The sequence below is a fragment of the Chiloscyllium punctatum genome, chromosome 10, assembly GCF_047496795.1.
Source record: "Chiloscyllium punctatum isolate Juve2018m chromosome 10, sChiPun1.3, whole genome shotgun sequence".
In the NCBI taxonomy this organism is placed as follows: Eukaryota; Metazoa; Chordata; class Chondrichthyes; order Orectolobiformes; family Hemiscylliidae; genus Chiloscyllium; species Chiloscyllium punctatum.
Window position 1 is genome coordinate 58,656,605 of NC_092748.1, and position 14,724 is coordinate 58,671,328.

General features: G+C 40.1%; 1 protein-coding gene across 5 annotated transcripts in view; it reads left to right on the forward strand.

Moving 5' to 3' along the window:
- The window catches only part of bbs5 (Bardet-Biedl syndrome 5), a 35,830-nt gene extending 22,676 nt beyond the window's left edge, over positions 1-13,154 (forward strand). For 4 of the 5 annotated variants that reach the window (XM_072579260.1, XM_072579263.1, XM_072579258.1 and 1 more), the window contains 5 exons: positions 6,498-6,560; positions 6,745-6,879; positions 9,452-9,535; positions 10,282-10,305; positions 10,405-13,154. In XM_072579260.1, the coding sequence (XP_072435361.1) occupies positions 6,498-6,560; positions 6,745-6,879; positions 9,452-9,535; positions 10,282-10,305; positions 10,405-10,506 (408 nt within the window). In that variant the 3' untranslated portion in view covers positions 10,507-13,154. The remainder of the gene's footprint in view (positions 1-6,497; positions 6,561-6,744; positions 6,880-9,451; positions 9,536-10,281; positions 10,306-10,404) is intronic. The other variant, XM_072579259.1, reaches the window with a different exon arrangement.
- Positions 13,155-14,724: the final 1,570 nt, after the last annotated feature.

Sequence of the window (14,724 nt, forward strand, 5' to 3'; positions counted from 1 at the left end):
GGAAATACAGAGTAACCTTGATTATCCGGCATTCGATTATCCGAATTTCACATTATCTGAACTAGATTGCAAGGTCCTAATGCTTGCCTAAACTGTTATCTGGCATTCGATTATCCTAAAAAAACTTCCCGCCTGTGTCATTCGGATAATCGAGGTTCCCCAGTATATCACTGTTCCTTCACTGTTGCTGGGTCAAAATCCTGGATTCTCTCTCAGTGGCATTGTGGGTCAACCCACAGCAGGTGGATTGCAGTAGTTCAAAAAGGCAGCTCACCACCAACTTCTTAACGCGCAACTAGGGGCAGGCAATAAATGCTGGCCAGCCAGTGACATGCACATCCCTCAAAATGAATAAAAATAAAAGGACTTAACACTGATGTCCTTTGGCACTCTATTGGTTACAGTATTTAATCCTGAAAATAACCTATTTATCCCAACTGTCTGTTTTCTGTTACTTAACCAGTTCTGTGCCCATGCCAGTGAATCACCCCAACACCATAAGCTCTTACCAAATATCTTTTGAAATCTAAATATATTATATTGACTGGTTCCATTCATCTTTAAAGAACTACAGTAAATGACGTTTGAGGGGATTTGTAGCTCAGGTTGGTTATATGTATGTATGTTAGCTTGCTGAGCTTGAAGGTTTGTTTTCAGATGTTTTGTCACCATACTGGGTAACATCATTAGTGAGAGTCTCTGGTAAAGTGCTGGTGGTATGTCCTGCCAGTCTATTTAGAGGTCTTGATTTCTTAAGGTGGTTGATTTAATTTCTGGTTCTTTTTTTCAAGTGAAGGTAGATAGGGTCTAAATCGATGTGTTTGTTGATGGAGTTCTGGTTAGAATGCCATACTTTTAAGATTTCTCATGCATATTTTTGTTTCACCGGTCTTAGGATATATGCGTTGTCTCAGTCAAAGTGGTGTCCTTTTTTGTATGCATAGAAATTAGTGATAGTGGGTTGGGTCTTTTGGTGGCCAGTTTGTGTTCATGTATCCAGTGGCAGGTTTCTTGCTAGTTTGTCTGATGTAGTGTTTTTTACAGTGCTTGCATGGTATCTTGTAAATAATGTTAGTTTTGCTGGTGGTATCTAATGGATCCTTTAAGGTTCATTAGTCACTGTTTAAGTGTGTTGGTAGGTTTGTGGGCGACCATGATGCCAAGGGGTCTGAGTAGTCTTAAAGTCATTTCTGATGTGTCTTTGATGTAAGGTAATGCGTCTACAGAAAAACAACACACACGGACCAAATACTTAACTTCAGAAGCAATCATCCCAATACCCACCAATGAAGTTGCATCAAGACATTACTTCAACAAGCTACATCACAATGCAGCACCCAAGAACTACAAAAAGCAGAAGAAAAGTATCTATACAACATTTTCAAGAAAAATGGGTACCCAATAAATACGATCTGCAGATTCCTCAGAAACAAACCCAAACAAGCAGACACAACAGAACCAGAAACTATTACCTTACATCAAAGGCGTAACAGAAATGACTTTAAGACTACTCAGACCCCTTGACATCATGGTCGCCCACAAACCTACAAACACACTTAAACAGTGACTAATGAACCTAAAGGATCCATGAGATACCACCAGCAAAACTAACATCATTTGCAAGATACTATGCAAGAACTGTAAAAAAACACTACATCGGACAAACCAGCAGGAAACGTGCCACCAGGATACATGAACACCAACTGGCCACCAAAAGACATGACTCACTATCACTAGTTTCTATACATACAGACAAAGAAGGACACCACTTTGACTAGGACAATGCACACATCCTCCGACAGGCAAAACAAAGACACGCACAAGTATTCTTAGAGGCATGGCATTCTAACCAGAGCTCCATCAATAAATACATTGATTTAGACCCTATCTATCTTCTCTTGAGAAAAAGAACCGAAAATGATGTCACCCACCTTAGGAAACCAAGACCTATAAATAGAGAGGCGGGACATACCATGAGTGCTTCACCAGAGACTCTCTCAGATGATGTTACCTAGTATGGTGATGAAACGTCTTAAAACAAACCTTCAAGCTCAGCGAGCTAACTTACATACTTAACTATAGTAAATTTGAGAAACATGACTTCCCTTGTACAAACTGTGTTAACTCTGCCTGATTGGAGCAGAACATTCATTAAAATAAATACTATCGATTTTAATGATGGATTTTAGCATTTTTCTAATGATAAACATTAAGCTAACTGGACAGTAGAGTTACCTGTTTACCACCTCCCTCCTGAGGTTTTACTTTTGTTGTTTTCCTTTCCACTGCGACCTTTCCAGATTCTTGAGAATTTCGAAAGGTTAAACCCAATGCATCTAGGAGACTTGTGAGCCACAAGTCCCATTAGTTTTCCCATAATAACATAAATAAAGAATGTTATTAGACTTTCTCACCCTTTTGTCCTTTTGAATTTCAACTATTCTTGTGAAGTTTTAATATTTTCTACTCCAACATTAGATCCAAAATATATTGTTCTTATTCAAAATAATTAATTCATTGCTCCCCACCTCTCTGAGATCAATGTTTCCTTTATATACTCTTTTCCTGTTAATAAACTCATGCTTTTCCTGTCTGTTTTTATATTATTGGCTATATTTCTCTCATAATCTGATTTCTCCATGTTTTCTTTTGTTATCCTTTATTGTTCTAAAGTGTTTCCAATCTTCTGGCCTGTCAATAACTTTGGCAACATTATGTGCTTTTTCTTTTAATTTGATGCCACCCTTAGTCAAAACATGCATCTGATAATCTTTCTTCCTCAATGGAATATATTTATTGATTATATCTGGCACTGTTTCTCTATTTTCTTTTAACCTATTTACCCAATCCCACAGTGTTTAAGATCCCATAGGTTCCCACACTATAGGAAGGATGTGTTTGCTGTAGAGAACGTACAGAGGAGATGTTTCCTGGGCTGGAGCATTTTCTCTACGAAGAGAAATCAGATAGACTGAGTTTGTTTCCTTAGAGCATAGAAGGCTAAGAGGGTATTTGTTTCAGGTGTACAAAGTTCTGAGGGGCAAAGACAGTCGATAAGGAATTTTGTTCCTCTTAGAAGAGGGATCAGTAACTAGGAGCATAGATTGAAGGTAAAGGATGTTTACTGGGATTTTAGAGAAGTAATCTTTCACCAAGAGGTTCTGGAACTCACTGCTTAAAAGAGTGATAGGGGAAGGAACCATCAGGACATTTTAAGTAGTATATAGATGATCACTTGAAGAGGCAGACCATAAAAGGCTTCGGCCAAGTGTTAGAAAACAGTATTTTGATAAGATAGCTGCTTGATGACAAATGCAAACTTGATGGACTGAAGGACTTCTTTCCTTTGCTGTGAAAATGATTCCATGAAATCTTGATCAATGAATCTGAATCATGAAAACAGCATATACTGCTTCAGTTGCTTATTGGAGGATTTATATACTGTTATTGATACAATTTTATTTGTTCTACAGTTATCAATGTATTCTACATAGAGTCGTAGAGTCATAGAAATGTACAAGACGGAAACAGACTCTTTGGTCCAACTCATCCATGCCAACAAGATATCCCAAGCCAATCTAGTCCCATCTGCCAGCACCCGGCCCATATCCCTTCAAACCCTTCCAATTCATATACCCATCCAGATGCCTTTTAAATGTTGCAATCGTACCAACTTCCAACATTTCTCTGGCAGCTCATTCCATACACATACCACCCTCAGCATGAAAAGGTTGCCCCTCGGGTCTCTTATATCTTTCCCCTCTCACCCTAAACTTATGCCCTCTAGTTCTAGACTCCCCCACCCCAGGGAAGAGACTTATTTATCCTATCCAGGCCCCTCATGATTTTATAAACCACTATAAGGTTACCCCTCAACCTCCAACACTCCAGGGAAAACAGCCCCAGCCTAGTCAACCTCTCCTTGTAACTCAAATCCTCCAACCCTGGCAACATCTTTGTAAATCTTTTCTGAACCCTTTCAAGTTTCACAATATCTTTCCAATAGGAAGGAGACCAGATTTGCAATGCAGTATTCCAAAAGTGGCCGAACCAATGTCCTGTACAGCTGCAATATGACGTCCCAACTCCTGTACTCAATATTCTGACCAATAAAGGAAAGCATGCCAAATGCCGCCTTCACTATCCTATCTACCTGCGACTCTACTTTCAAGGAGCTATGAACCTGCAATCCAAGGTTTCTTTGTTCAGCAGCACTCCCCAGCACCTTACCATTAAGTGTATAGGTCCTGCTAAAATTTGCTTTCCCAAAATGCAGCACCTCACATTTATCTAAATTAAACTCCATCTGGAACTCCTCAGCCTATTGGCCCAACAGATCAAGATGCCATTGTAATCTGAGGTAACCTTCTTTGCTAGGAGAAAGTGAGGACTGCAGATGCTGGAGTACCAGAGTTGAAAAATGTGGTGCTGGAAAAACGCAGGAGAATCGCATAAGCCTTCTTTGGGCTTATTTTTGGGCTTATTTTTCAACTAACCTTCTTTGCTGTCCACTACACCTCCAACTTTGGTGTCATCTGCAAACTTACTAACTATAGCTGTTATACTCACATCCTAATCATTTATATAAATGAAGAAAAGTAAGACTCAGCACTGATCCTTGCAGTGCTCCACTGGTCACAGGCCTCCAGTCTGAAAAACAACCCTCCATCACCACCCTCTGTCTTCTACCTTTGAACCAGTTCTGTATCCAACTGGCCAGTTCTCCCTGTACTCCATGAGCTCTAACCTTGCTAACCAGTCTCCCATGGGGAACCTTGTCGAATGCCTTACTGAAGTCCATATAGATCATGTCCACTGCTCCGTCCTCATCAATCCTGTTTGTTACTTCTTCAAAAAAACTCAATCAAGTTTGTGAGACATGATTTCCCACGCACAAAGCCATGTTGATTATCCCTAATCAGTCCTTGCCTTTCCAAATACATGTACATCCTGTTCCCTCAGGATTCCCTCCAACAACTTGCCCACCACTGACGTCAGGCTCACTGGTCTATAGTTCCCTGGCTTGTCCTTACCACCTTTCTTAAATAGTGGCACCACGTCAGCCAACCTCCAGTCTTCCAGCACCTCACCTGTGACTATCGATGATACAAATATCTCAGCAAGGAGCCCAGCAATCACTTTCCAAGCTTCCCACAGAGTTCTAGGGTACACCTGATCAGGTCCTGGGGATTTATCTACTTTTATGAATTTCCTCCTCTGTAATATGGACATTTTTCAAGATATCATCCTCAATTTCCCTACACTCTATACCTTCCATGTCCTTTTCCACACTAAACACTGATGCAAAATACACGTTTACTATCTTCCCCCATCTCCTGTGGTTCCATACAAAGGCTGCCTTGCTGATCTTTGAGGGGTCCTACTCTCCCTATTTTGACCTTAATGTACAGTAGCGCCTTGACATACGAACGACCCCATTCATGTACAAATCGGTTTACGAACAGGATTGTATGTAAAATTTTGCTTCAACGTACGTACAAAATTCAAGGTACGAACGCAAAAATCCCGTGTGCAACCACGTGGTTTCATTGTTCTGCTTTGCTACGCACTTGTTGAAAGCAAAAGCTCTCGGGCCCCGCGTGATCTCATTCAGTTTGTCTTTGGCGCATATGCTGTGAACAGCCGTCCAAGCATTCTTACGCTATCCGAACAATGGGAAAAATTGATTCAGTTCGTGAACTTTTCGGTTCGCGAACCGGGTCCCGGAACGGATTAAGTTCATAAGTCGAGGCGCTCCTGTATTTGTAAAAACCCTTTGGATTCTCTTTAACTCTATTTGCCAAAGCTATCTCATGTCCCCTTTTTGCCCTCCCAATTTCCCTCTTAAGTATACTCCTACTACCTTTATACTCTTCTAAAGATTTTGATTGATCTGTCTTGTCTATACCTGACATCATACAGCACGAAAACGGACCCTTTAGTCCAACTTGTCCAGGCGAGCCAGATATCTTCAATAAATCTAATCCCATTTGCCAGCATTTGGCCTACATCTATGTAACCCTTCCTATTCATATACTCACCTAGATGCTTTTAAATGTTGTAATTGTACCAGCCTCCACCACTTCCTCTAGCAGCACAGTCCATACATGCACCACCCTCTGCTTTAAAGAGTTGCCCATTAGGTTCCTGTTAAATCTTTCCCCTCTCACCTTAAACCCGTGCTCTTTAGTTTTGGATTCCTCACCTCAGGGAAAAGGTCTTGTCTATTTACTCTATCCGTGCCCCTTGTGACTTTATACATTTTTAACTTGATATCGATGGAAATAGCTAATAATTATAACAGTGCTACAAAAATGTCAAGATATGTTGTTTTTTATATTAGTTACAGAATATTCCATATCTTAAGTAATATTTATAACACTGTTCATTTGGATAATCAATGGGATATTAGGTCTATATGTTCACAGTGTGCAGAGTTCTTATTTGACTATCTTCTGAAATATGCATAACATAAAGTTGATTTTCTTTCATTCCAGCGATCAATAAAAATCAGGGACTCAAAATTTGGGCTTGCACTTGTGATTGAAAGTTCACAGCAGGTAAACCTTTTAAAACATTTATTTTCCCATTGTAGTTTTACAATATATACTGTACTGCTAATACAATTCCACCCTTGTGAATGTAATTTTATTTTTGACTATAGATTTCAAGGAAATTATGCTTTGATATAGTTATGTAGGCAAACCAGAATTGTTCATGTGATGTCCTTTCCATTATATTTAGAGTGGAGGATATGTTCTTGGTTTTAAAATTGATCCTGTGGAAAAACTTCAAGAAGCAGTAAAGGAGATAAATTCCTTGCATAAAGTTTACTCTGCCTGCCCAATCTTTGGAGTTCAATATGAAATGGAGGAAAAGGTGATTATTTGTTATTCACTAATTACAATTTATGTTTTATTATATTGAGGGTGTTGCTGGCTAGGCCAACATTTATTGCTGATCCCTAATTGCCTGGAAGGCAGTTAAGTTCCAACCACACTGCTGTCGGTCTGGAGTCACATGTAGGCCAGACCAGGTAAGGATGGCAGATTTCCTTTCCCTAAGGACAGTAGTGAGTTTCCCTGACAATCGACAATGGATTCATGGTCATCATCAGACTCTTAATTCAGGCTTTTTATTGAATTCAAATTCCACCACCTGGACTGGCTGGATTCGAACCTAGGTCCCCAGAACATTACTTGGGTCTCTGGATTAATAATCTAGTGTTAATACCACTAGGCCATCGACTTGCCCATTATAACTTTATAATGTTATCATTTAGATCTAATAAGTCATGATTATTTTTAAGAAGAAACATCTAACTGAGCTGTTGCATTGAGATGAATTTCATGATCATGGTGCTAATTGGAAAGCTGTTTGCAAATCCATGGCCATTTCTAGGAACTCCCAGAAAGATACCCTCTGTTTCTTTGAAAACATGGCATAGTAACCAGTTCCTGGAGAAATAGACACACAGAACAGTTGTTTTGCAGTTTCGGAAGCTAACAGTTAAGTTCCAATAGGTTTCCTTTTCACTTTTTCTCACATCAGTGATATGGTACAGGGTAATAAATGCCAAACAGCTGAATGGAAATCTGTAAAACACCTTCAGACAACTGAGCAGAGAAGCAGCCATCCAGTGTCTATTCTAAAAAATGCTTCAGTTTTTTGGAATACTCTGTCAGCACATCAATCATTTTATGGCTCAAATCTAATTTACAAAACCATGTAAATTAGTGGAGCACTAATTAAGTGTTCAGACTGTAAGCACAAGTGCATTATGTTGTGGTCTGCAACTGACATCTTGTAGGATCTAAGTTCATTGTAAAGCAGGGAGCTGACACCCAATATGCAGTAGAGATATTATAGGATTGAGCAAAAATTCTCATCATCTAAAATACTGCACAACACCCTGGACTTTTCTAATATCTAAAAACACTGGGCAAAATCCTGAGCTCAGGCTGCAATAAACACACACACACAGCCAGAATGATTTTGGTCTGGGACTATTGTTCTGCCTGGAATTCCAATTTATACCTCCATTCTAAAAGTGGAATCAATCCAAACCTAACACCTGGACTGAAACCTTGGGTTACCTAGTGCAGACAGTATGGAGCCTCAGAGTTACTGGATATTCAACTTCAATCAAAATACAATCACACATACTCTTAACTATCAGGAAGCTAGTGTTTTCAAATAAACCCAATGGACTGTAGCTTGGTGTCATGTGATTTTTGACCTTGTCCAACACCGGCACTTCCACCTCATGTCAAGAAGCCAATTGATCTCAAAGGGGACACCAGAAACACAATAGCATCACAGATTTAAGAGGAGATAACAGGCCACATGGTCTGTATAACTGTTAGAAAACAGCAAATGCTGGAGATCACAGCATTCTACCAGCATATGTTGTTTTCAGTACAGATTCCAGCATCTGCATAAATTGTCCCTACATCCTGTATAACTGCTAGCCCTCATCGTACGTGGGCGAAGAGCTTTTTTCAACAACAAGGTTCTGCAGAAACCGCTTCCCCGCAGCCTTGCAGCCCCAACAGGCAGTTTATAAAACCACAGAGGCTGAACAGAAAAGCTGAATCGAGAAGCCAAACCAAGGGCAGTGTTGCAACAAAGGGCATCCGAGAGTTGGGGAAGCCAACCAAGCACTATCCAAGCAAGAGCTTCCAGTCACGGGCCTGTTCTAAACCAAGAGAACCATCAGCAAGAACCTCAACAATCAACAGTACTTCAAAATTGCTCTTTCCCCCTGCAGTGAGCTTAAACTCCTGAGACCCCGAAGTTTTTGACCTAAGTAGTGTGGAGGGGAAGATGGGTGATGACGGTGTAGGGAATCCCAAGGTTAGGAAGCCTGATTAAAGTTTCTGTGATTAAAATTATTGTTTTGGATTCAAACAGCGTTATGTTTGTGTTTAATAGTGTATTTAATGACTGTCCTCTGGATAATTCATAGTGTTGATTTCACTGTTTGTTACATTTACCTTTATTTTCTTGGGTTTTTTTGTATCTAAATAAATGCAGAGATTCTTTTACCCTATAACACCTGTCCACTGCCTTCAACATTTCACATTCCCTAAATAAGTCCACTGTCTAAAATCAGGGATCTAAGGGTGATTCGAAACACCTAAAATCAGCACACTACTGAGCACAAACTAGAACCATACAATACAGATACCAGGTCTCATATTGTTGACCATTCCGTGCACAGATTATGACACATAGTTTAAGCTGAATTCATCTTATACTTGGTAAACTCTCAATAATAATATAAAATGCATAGCTGTGTTTGCCATAGTGACTGCTCATTGTTATTTTTATTAATGCTCTGTTGGATTTATTAATGCTCAGTTGTACCTGTACTACTTACCCCTCGAGGGCTAAGTAGTACAGGTACAGTCATGGATCTGAATATACTGTATCAACGGTTTTGTTACAGCCTCAGCCGCTTGAGGACCTGACTGTTGAGCAAGTTCAAGATGATGTTGAAATTGAACCCGAAGAACAGACTGATGCTTTTGTGGTAAGTGTTAATTGAAAAAGGAATGCAATCAATAAGTGAAGAAGTCCAGAGAGCTTGTGAAAAATTATTTTATTCAATTTAAAATTTGTATTTTTGGAAAAAGAATCTATTTTCATTGAAAGGACAAGTATTAAATGGAGATTATACTAGATAGTATTGATTAAAAAATCTCTTTTGCTACAGTAAAGCGTATTTCAGTTTGTAATCCCATAAAAAGTGTGATATGATATCTGTATTAAAATCACTTTTGCAAACAAGTCAGTGCAGGCTCACAAAACAATAAATATTTATTATCTGTCATAATGATTTCCTTCATTTCACATTTAAAATAATGGATGTTCCGTGTGCGTCCAGATGTGTGATCTTTACTAATTTATTGCCCGAATTTGTTTCATAATCAGTATTTTAAATATATAAGTAACAGGTAGTTCGGCCAATCGTGTGTACAGAAGTACCAATTTCAGCAAAAAATCTAAAATAGGTTTACTTTAATTTGAAATGTGCATTATTCTATTGAGTTTCTTTACGTTGCTTTTATTTTGTGAAAATATTCTGGTGTCATCCTGCAAGAAGGCTTAAAATAGAAGAACTCAGCAGATCTTGCAGTACCTGTACAGAGCAAAACAAAGCAAGAGTTGTTGTTTAACACATTTTTTTCAGGATAAAACATCATAATTGCAGATTATTTTTCATTTCATTATAATAAACCTTTCTGGTGTGAATTTATTTTTGATTTTCTTTTTCAGGCTTACTTCGCAGATACTAATAAGGTATACCTAACTTCTGATCAGCCAGTTGCATATTCTGAATATATCTTTCGCTATTGCTCTTGTTACATTTTGTGAAACTAAATTTATTACTTTTGTTAGCAACAGGACCGTGAGCCAGTTTATTCAGAGGAACTGGGGATTGCAATTGAAAAATTGAAAGACGGCTTCACTCTTCAAGGACTTTGGGAAGTGATGGGTTGAACTTCAAGTTTACTTTTGTGTTGTTTTAAGTTATCACACAGTGACTATGAGATACAACTTCCAGTAATCATTGCTGCTGAAAAATAAAACCAAACAATTTTTTTCTCTTTATACATTAAGGATCCAGATGAAGGAACTGAGGGCATTCTGGCTAAGTTTGCAGATTATACAAAGAAAGCTAGAGGGACAGGTAGTACTGAGGAGGTGAGGAGGCTGCAGGAGGATTCAGACAGCTTAGGAAAATAGGCAAAATGGTGGCAGATGGAGTAATATATGAGAAAGTGTAAAGCCATGTACTTTGGTAGGAAGATTGGAAGCATGGACTGTTTTCTAAAGGGGGAGAAAATGCAGAAGTTTGAAGTACAAAGAGACTTGGGAGTTCTAGTCCAGGATTCTCTCAAGGAAAACGTACATGTTGAATCAGTAGTTAGGAAGGCAAATGCAGTGTGGCATTTATTTTGAGAGGACTTGAATATAAAAGCAGGGATGTATTTCTGAGGCTTTAAAAGACTCTCCTCAGACCACATTTGGAGTATTGTGTGCAGTTTTGGACCCCTCGGAAAGATGTACTGGCCCTGGAGTATGTTCTGAGGAGGTTCATGAGAATGGTCCCAGGAATGAAAAGCTTAACATATGAGGAACATTTGAGGACTCTGGGTCTATACCCAATGGAATTTAGAAGGGTGGGGGGTAGCTGGAGTGGGTATCTAATTGAAATTTACAGAATGCTGAATGGCTTTCACAGAGTCGATGTTGGGAAAATGTTTCCATTGGTAAGAGAGACTTTGAGTTGAGGGGTCAGCCTTGGAGTGAAAGGATGACCTTTTAGAACAGAGTCATAGTCATAGAGCTGTACAGCATGGAAACAAACCCTTCGGTCCAACCTGTCCATGCCAACCAGATATCCCAACCCAATCTAGTCCAACCTGCCAGCACCAGGCCCATATCCCTCCAAACCTTTCCTATTCATATACCCATCCAAATGCCTCTTAAATGTTGCAATTGTACCAGCCTCCACCACATCATCTGGCAAGTCATTCCATACAGGTACCACCCTCTGCATGAAAAATTCTCTTTTATATCTTTCCCCTCTCACCCTAAACCTATGCCCTCTGGTTCTGGACTCCCCAATCCCAGGGAAAAGACTTTGTCTATTTATCCTATCCATGCCCCTCATAATTTTGTAAACCTCTATAAGGTCACCCCTCAGCCTCCGATGCTCCAGAGATAAGAAGAAACTTGTTCAGCCAGAGAGTAGTAAATTCATTGCCACAGAAAGCTGTGGAGGACAGGTCATTGAGTGTATTTAAGCGATAGGTAAGTTCTTGCTTGTCAAGGGGAGCACGGGTTATGGGCAGAAAGCAGGAGAATAGGGTTAAGAAACTTATCAGCCATGATTGAATGGCAGAGCAGACTTAATGGGCTAAATGGCCTAATTTCTGCTCCTATGTGTTATGATCTTATGGAGAACTATCAACACAGCTATCTTAAGAAGAGGGATCCCTATGGCAATCCAAAACCTACCGACAAAGGCCTGTTCTGAGCCAGGGTAATCAGTGATGACTGACCACAACCAGTGGACCTGAGAACTGACAACCTCCGAAAACCACTAACGCGACCAAGACCATAAGGCCTCAGACATTTACTGAGGTGAAATCAGGCTCGCAAAACCCAACAGGAAGTAAGAAGACCCTCGATTATCTGAACGAGATTGGCGAGGAATATTTTTCTCAGATAATGATTTATTCATATGACTGATCAGGGTTCCCGTGACAGTGGCAATAACAGGAAGAGGGTCCTTGTGGCTGCGGCAATAGCAGGAACAGGGTCCCTGTGGCAGTGGCAATAACAGGAAGAGGGTCCTTGTGGCTGCGGCAATAGCAGGAACAGGGTCCCTGTGGCTGCGGCAATAACAGGAAGAGGGTCCTTGTGGCTGCGGCAATAGCAGGAACAGGGTCCCTGTGGCTGCGACAATAACAGGAAGAGGGTCCTTGTGGCAGTGGCAATAGCAGGAACATGGTTCCCCTGGCAGTGACAACAGCAGGAACAGGGTCCAGTTCCAATCCTGTTCCTGCTCCCACCACTAGCCCAGGCTGCCTGCTCTCGCTGTGCTTTTATTTAAATTTAGTAAAATTTTTACGGGACCCTGAGATCTTGTTTGGATAATCCGAAATTCGGATAATTGATGTTCAGGTAACCGAGGTTGTTTTGTACTCACCTAATAAGTCCAATATGTGCCCTACCGCATCAGCAGACTCAACCCAGGCTGAAGGCCTACACTGTCTGAAGTTTTCATTGAGGCACCAGGTACAGGAAGCAGGAACAGCCAGCTGTACTTCAAAATCAAGTGTTCTCCCTGATGGTGAGCTTAAATTCTTCAGACCCCAAAGTTTCCAACCGAGTTAGCTGGGAGAGTAAAGTGGGTGGAGACAGTACAGTAACCCCAGAGTTGGGAATTCTGATTGAAGTGTGATTAAACTACAGTTTAGCTTCTAGTAGCATTTTAAAATCTGTTTAATTTAATAGTATATTTAATTACTGTCCTCTGTATAGTTGTGTTAATTTCACTATTGTATTTGCTTTTGATTTCTTGTATTAAATTTAGCTTTTTGTATTTAAATAAACACAGAGATTCTTTTGCCCTGAAACACCTGTCCACTGCCTTCTTCATTTCACATTCCCTAAATAAGTCTAGTGTTAGAACTAGGGATCTGGGAGTGATTCAAACCAAAACCCTACTGATTGCAAACCAAAACCCTACACGTGTGCAATAAACCCTTAACCATTTTTTTAAGGCCAACACTACAGTGCCTGCTGTTTTAAATTTTAGCTAATGAGGAAGAACCCTGGTTAATACAAAATTCCTCTGCCCAAAGGTTTTAGTGGGAATGGAGTAGTAATTGAAGGAAATCCCTATCTGATTCAGGCAATAATGCACAGATCAACACAAGGCCTTTTTTTTTAAAAAGTCTGATTATTTGAATTATAAATTTGTATTCTGAACATTAACAAAAGAAATTTGAGTTTAAAACATGCAGAGCTATTTCACTCTGTTACTACATGATGGTCTAGTAACCTCTATCAAGGGACTAATGTGCTACTCAGTCCTTTTATTGGCTTAGATTTTGTAATGGTAGTCTTGTTTAAACTGTATGCATTTCCCATCATTACTCCAGAAAATCTTACAGCAACTGTGGGAGCCTGGACATGCACAGAATAATGCAGAAATTCAGAAGTGGTCTGTGTTTTTCTAGAGTGTGTGTTGTTTCCCACAATACCCTCACCCCTCTCCCCTTAGAGTGCAAAACCTAAGCAATCAGTGAATTGAAGAAAACTTCCACCCAATCAAGTCTTGGAAATATTAAACATCATTGGATGAGGTGTAACTAGGCTTTTATGAGAATGCTAAGTTCATAACTACTGTTAACATATCTGTTACGATATTGCATCTGTATTGCTAAAAATGGTTCTTTGTGTAAATAGAATGTGTTCAAAGTTTGGTAGAAGATTTGTAGCTCGGGTGCTCGTTGTTGTGGTTCTATTCGCTGAGCTGGGAATTTGTCTTGCAAATGTTTCGTCCCCTGTCTAGGTGACATCCTCAGTGCTTGGGAGTCTCCTGTGAAGCGCTTCTGTGCTGTTTTCTCCGGTATTTATAGTGGCCTGTCTCTGCCGCTTCCGGTTGTCAGTTCGAGCTGTCCACTGTAGTGGCCGGTATATTGGGTCCAGGTCGATGTGTTTGTTGATAGAGTCTGTGGATGAGTGCCATGCCTCTAGGAATTCCTAGAGGCATGGCACTCATCCACAGACTCTATCAACAAACACATCGACCTGGACCCAATATACCGGCCACTACAGTGGACAGCTCGAACTGACAACCGGAAGCGGCAGAGACAGGCCACTATAAATACCGGAGAAAACAGCACAGAAGCGCTTCACAGGAGACTCCCAAGCACTGAGGATGTCACCTAGACAGGGGACGAAACGTTTGCAAGACAAATTCCCAGCTCGGCGAACAGAACCACAACAAATAGAATGTGTCATTATCTCAAATATATTTTGGCAGAATTCTCCTTTGAAAAGACAAAACACTACCTGAAGGTTCATGCAAGCTATGCACTGTTACAGTAATATGGGACCAGGATTTTCTTTCCAATGTTAGCAATATGGCAATTAAATTGCATTCTTAAAACATGCACATCAAAGCCCGTGATTGCATGG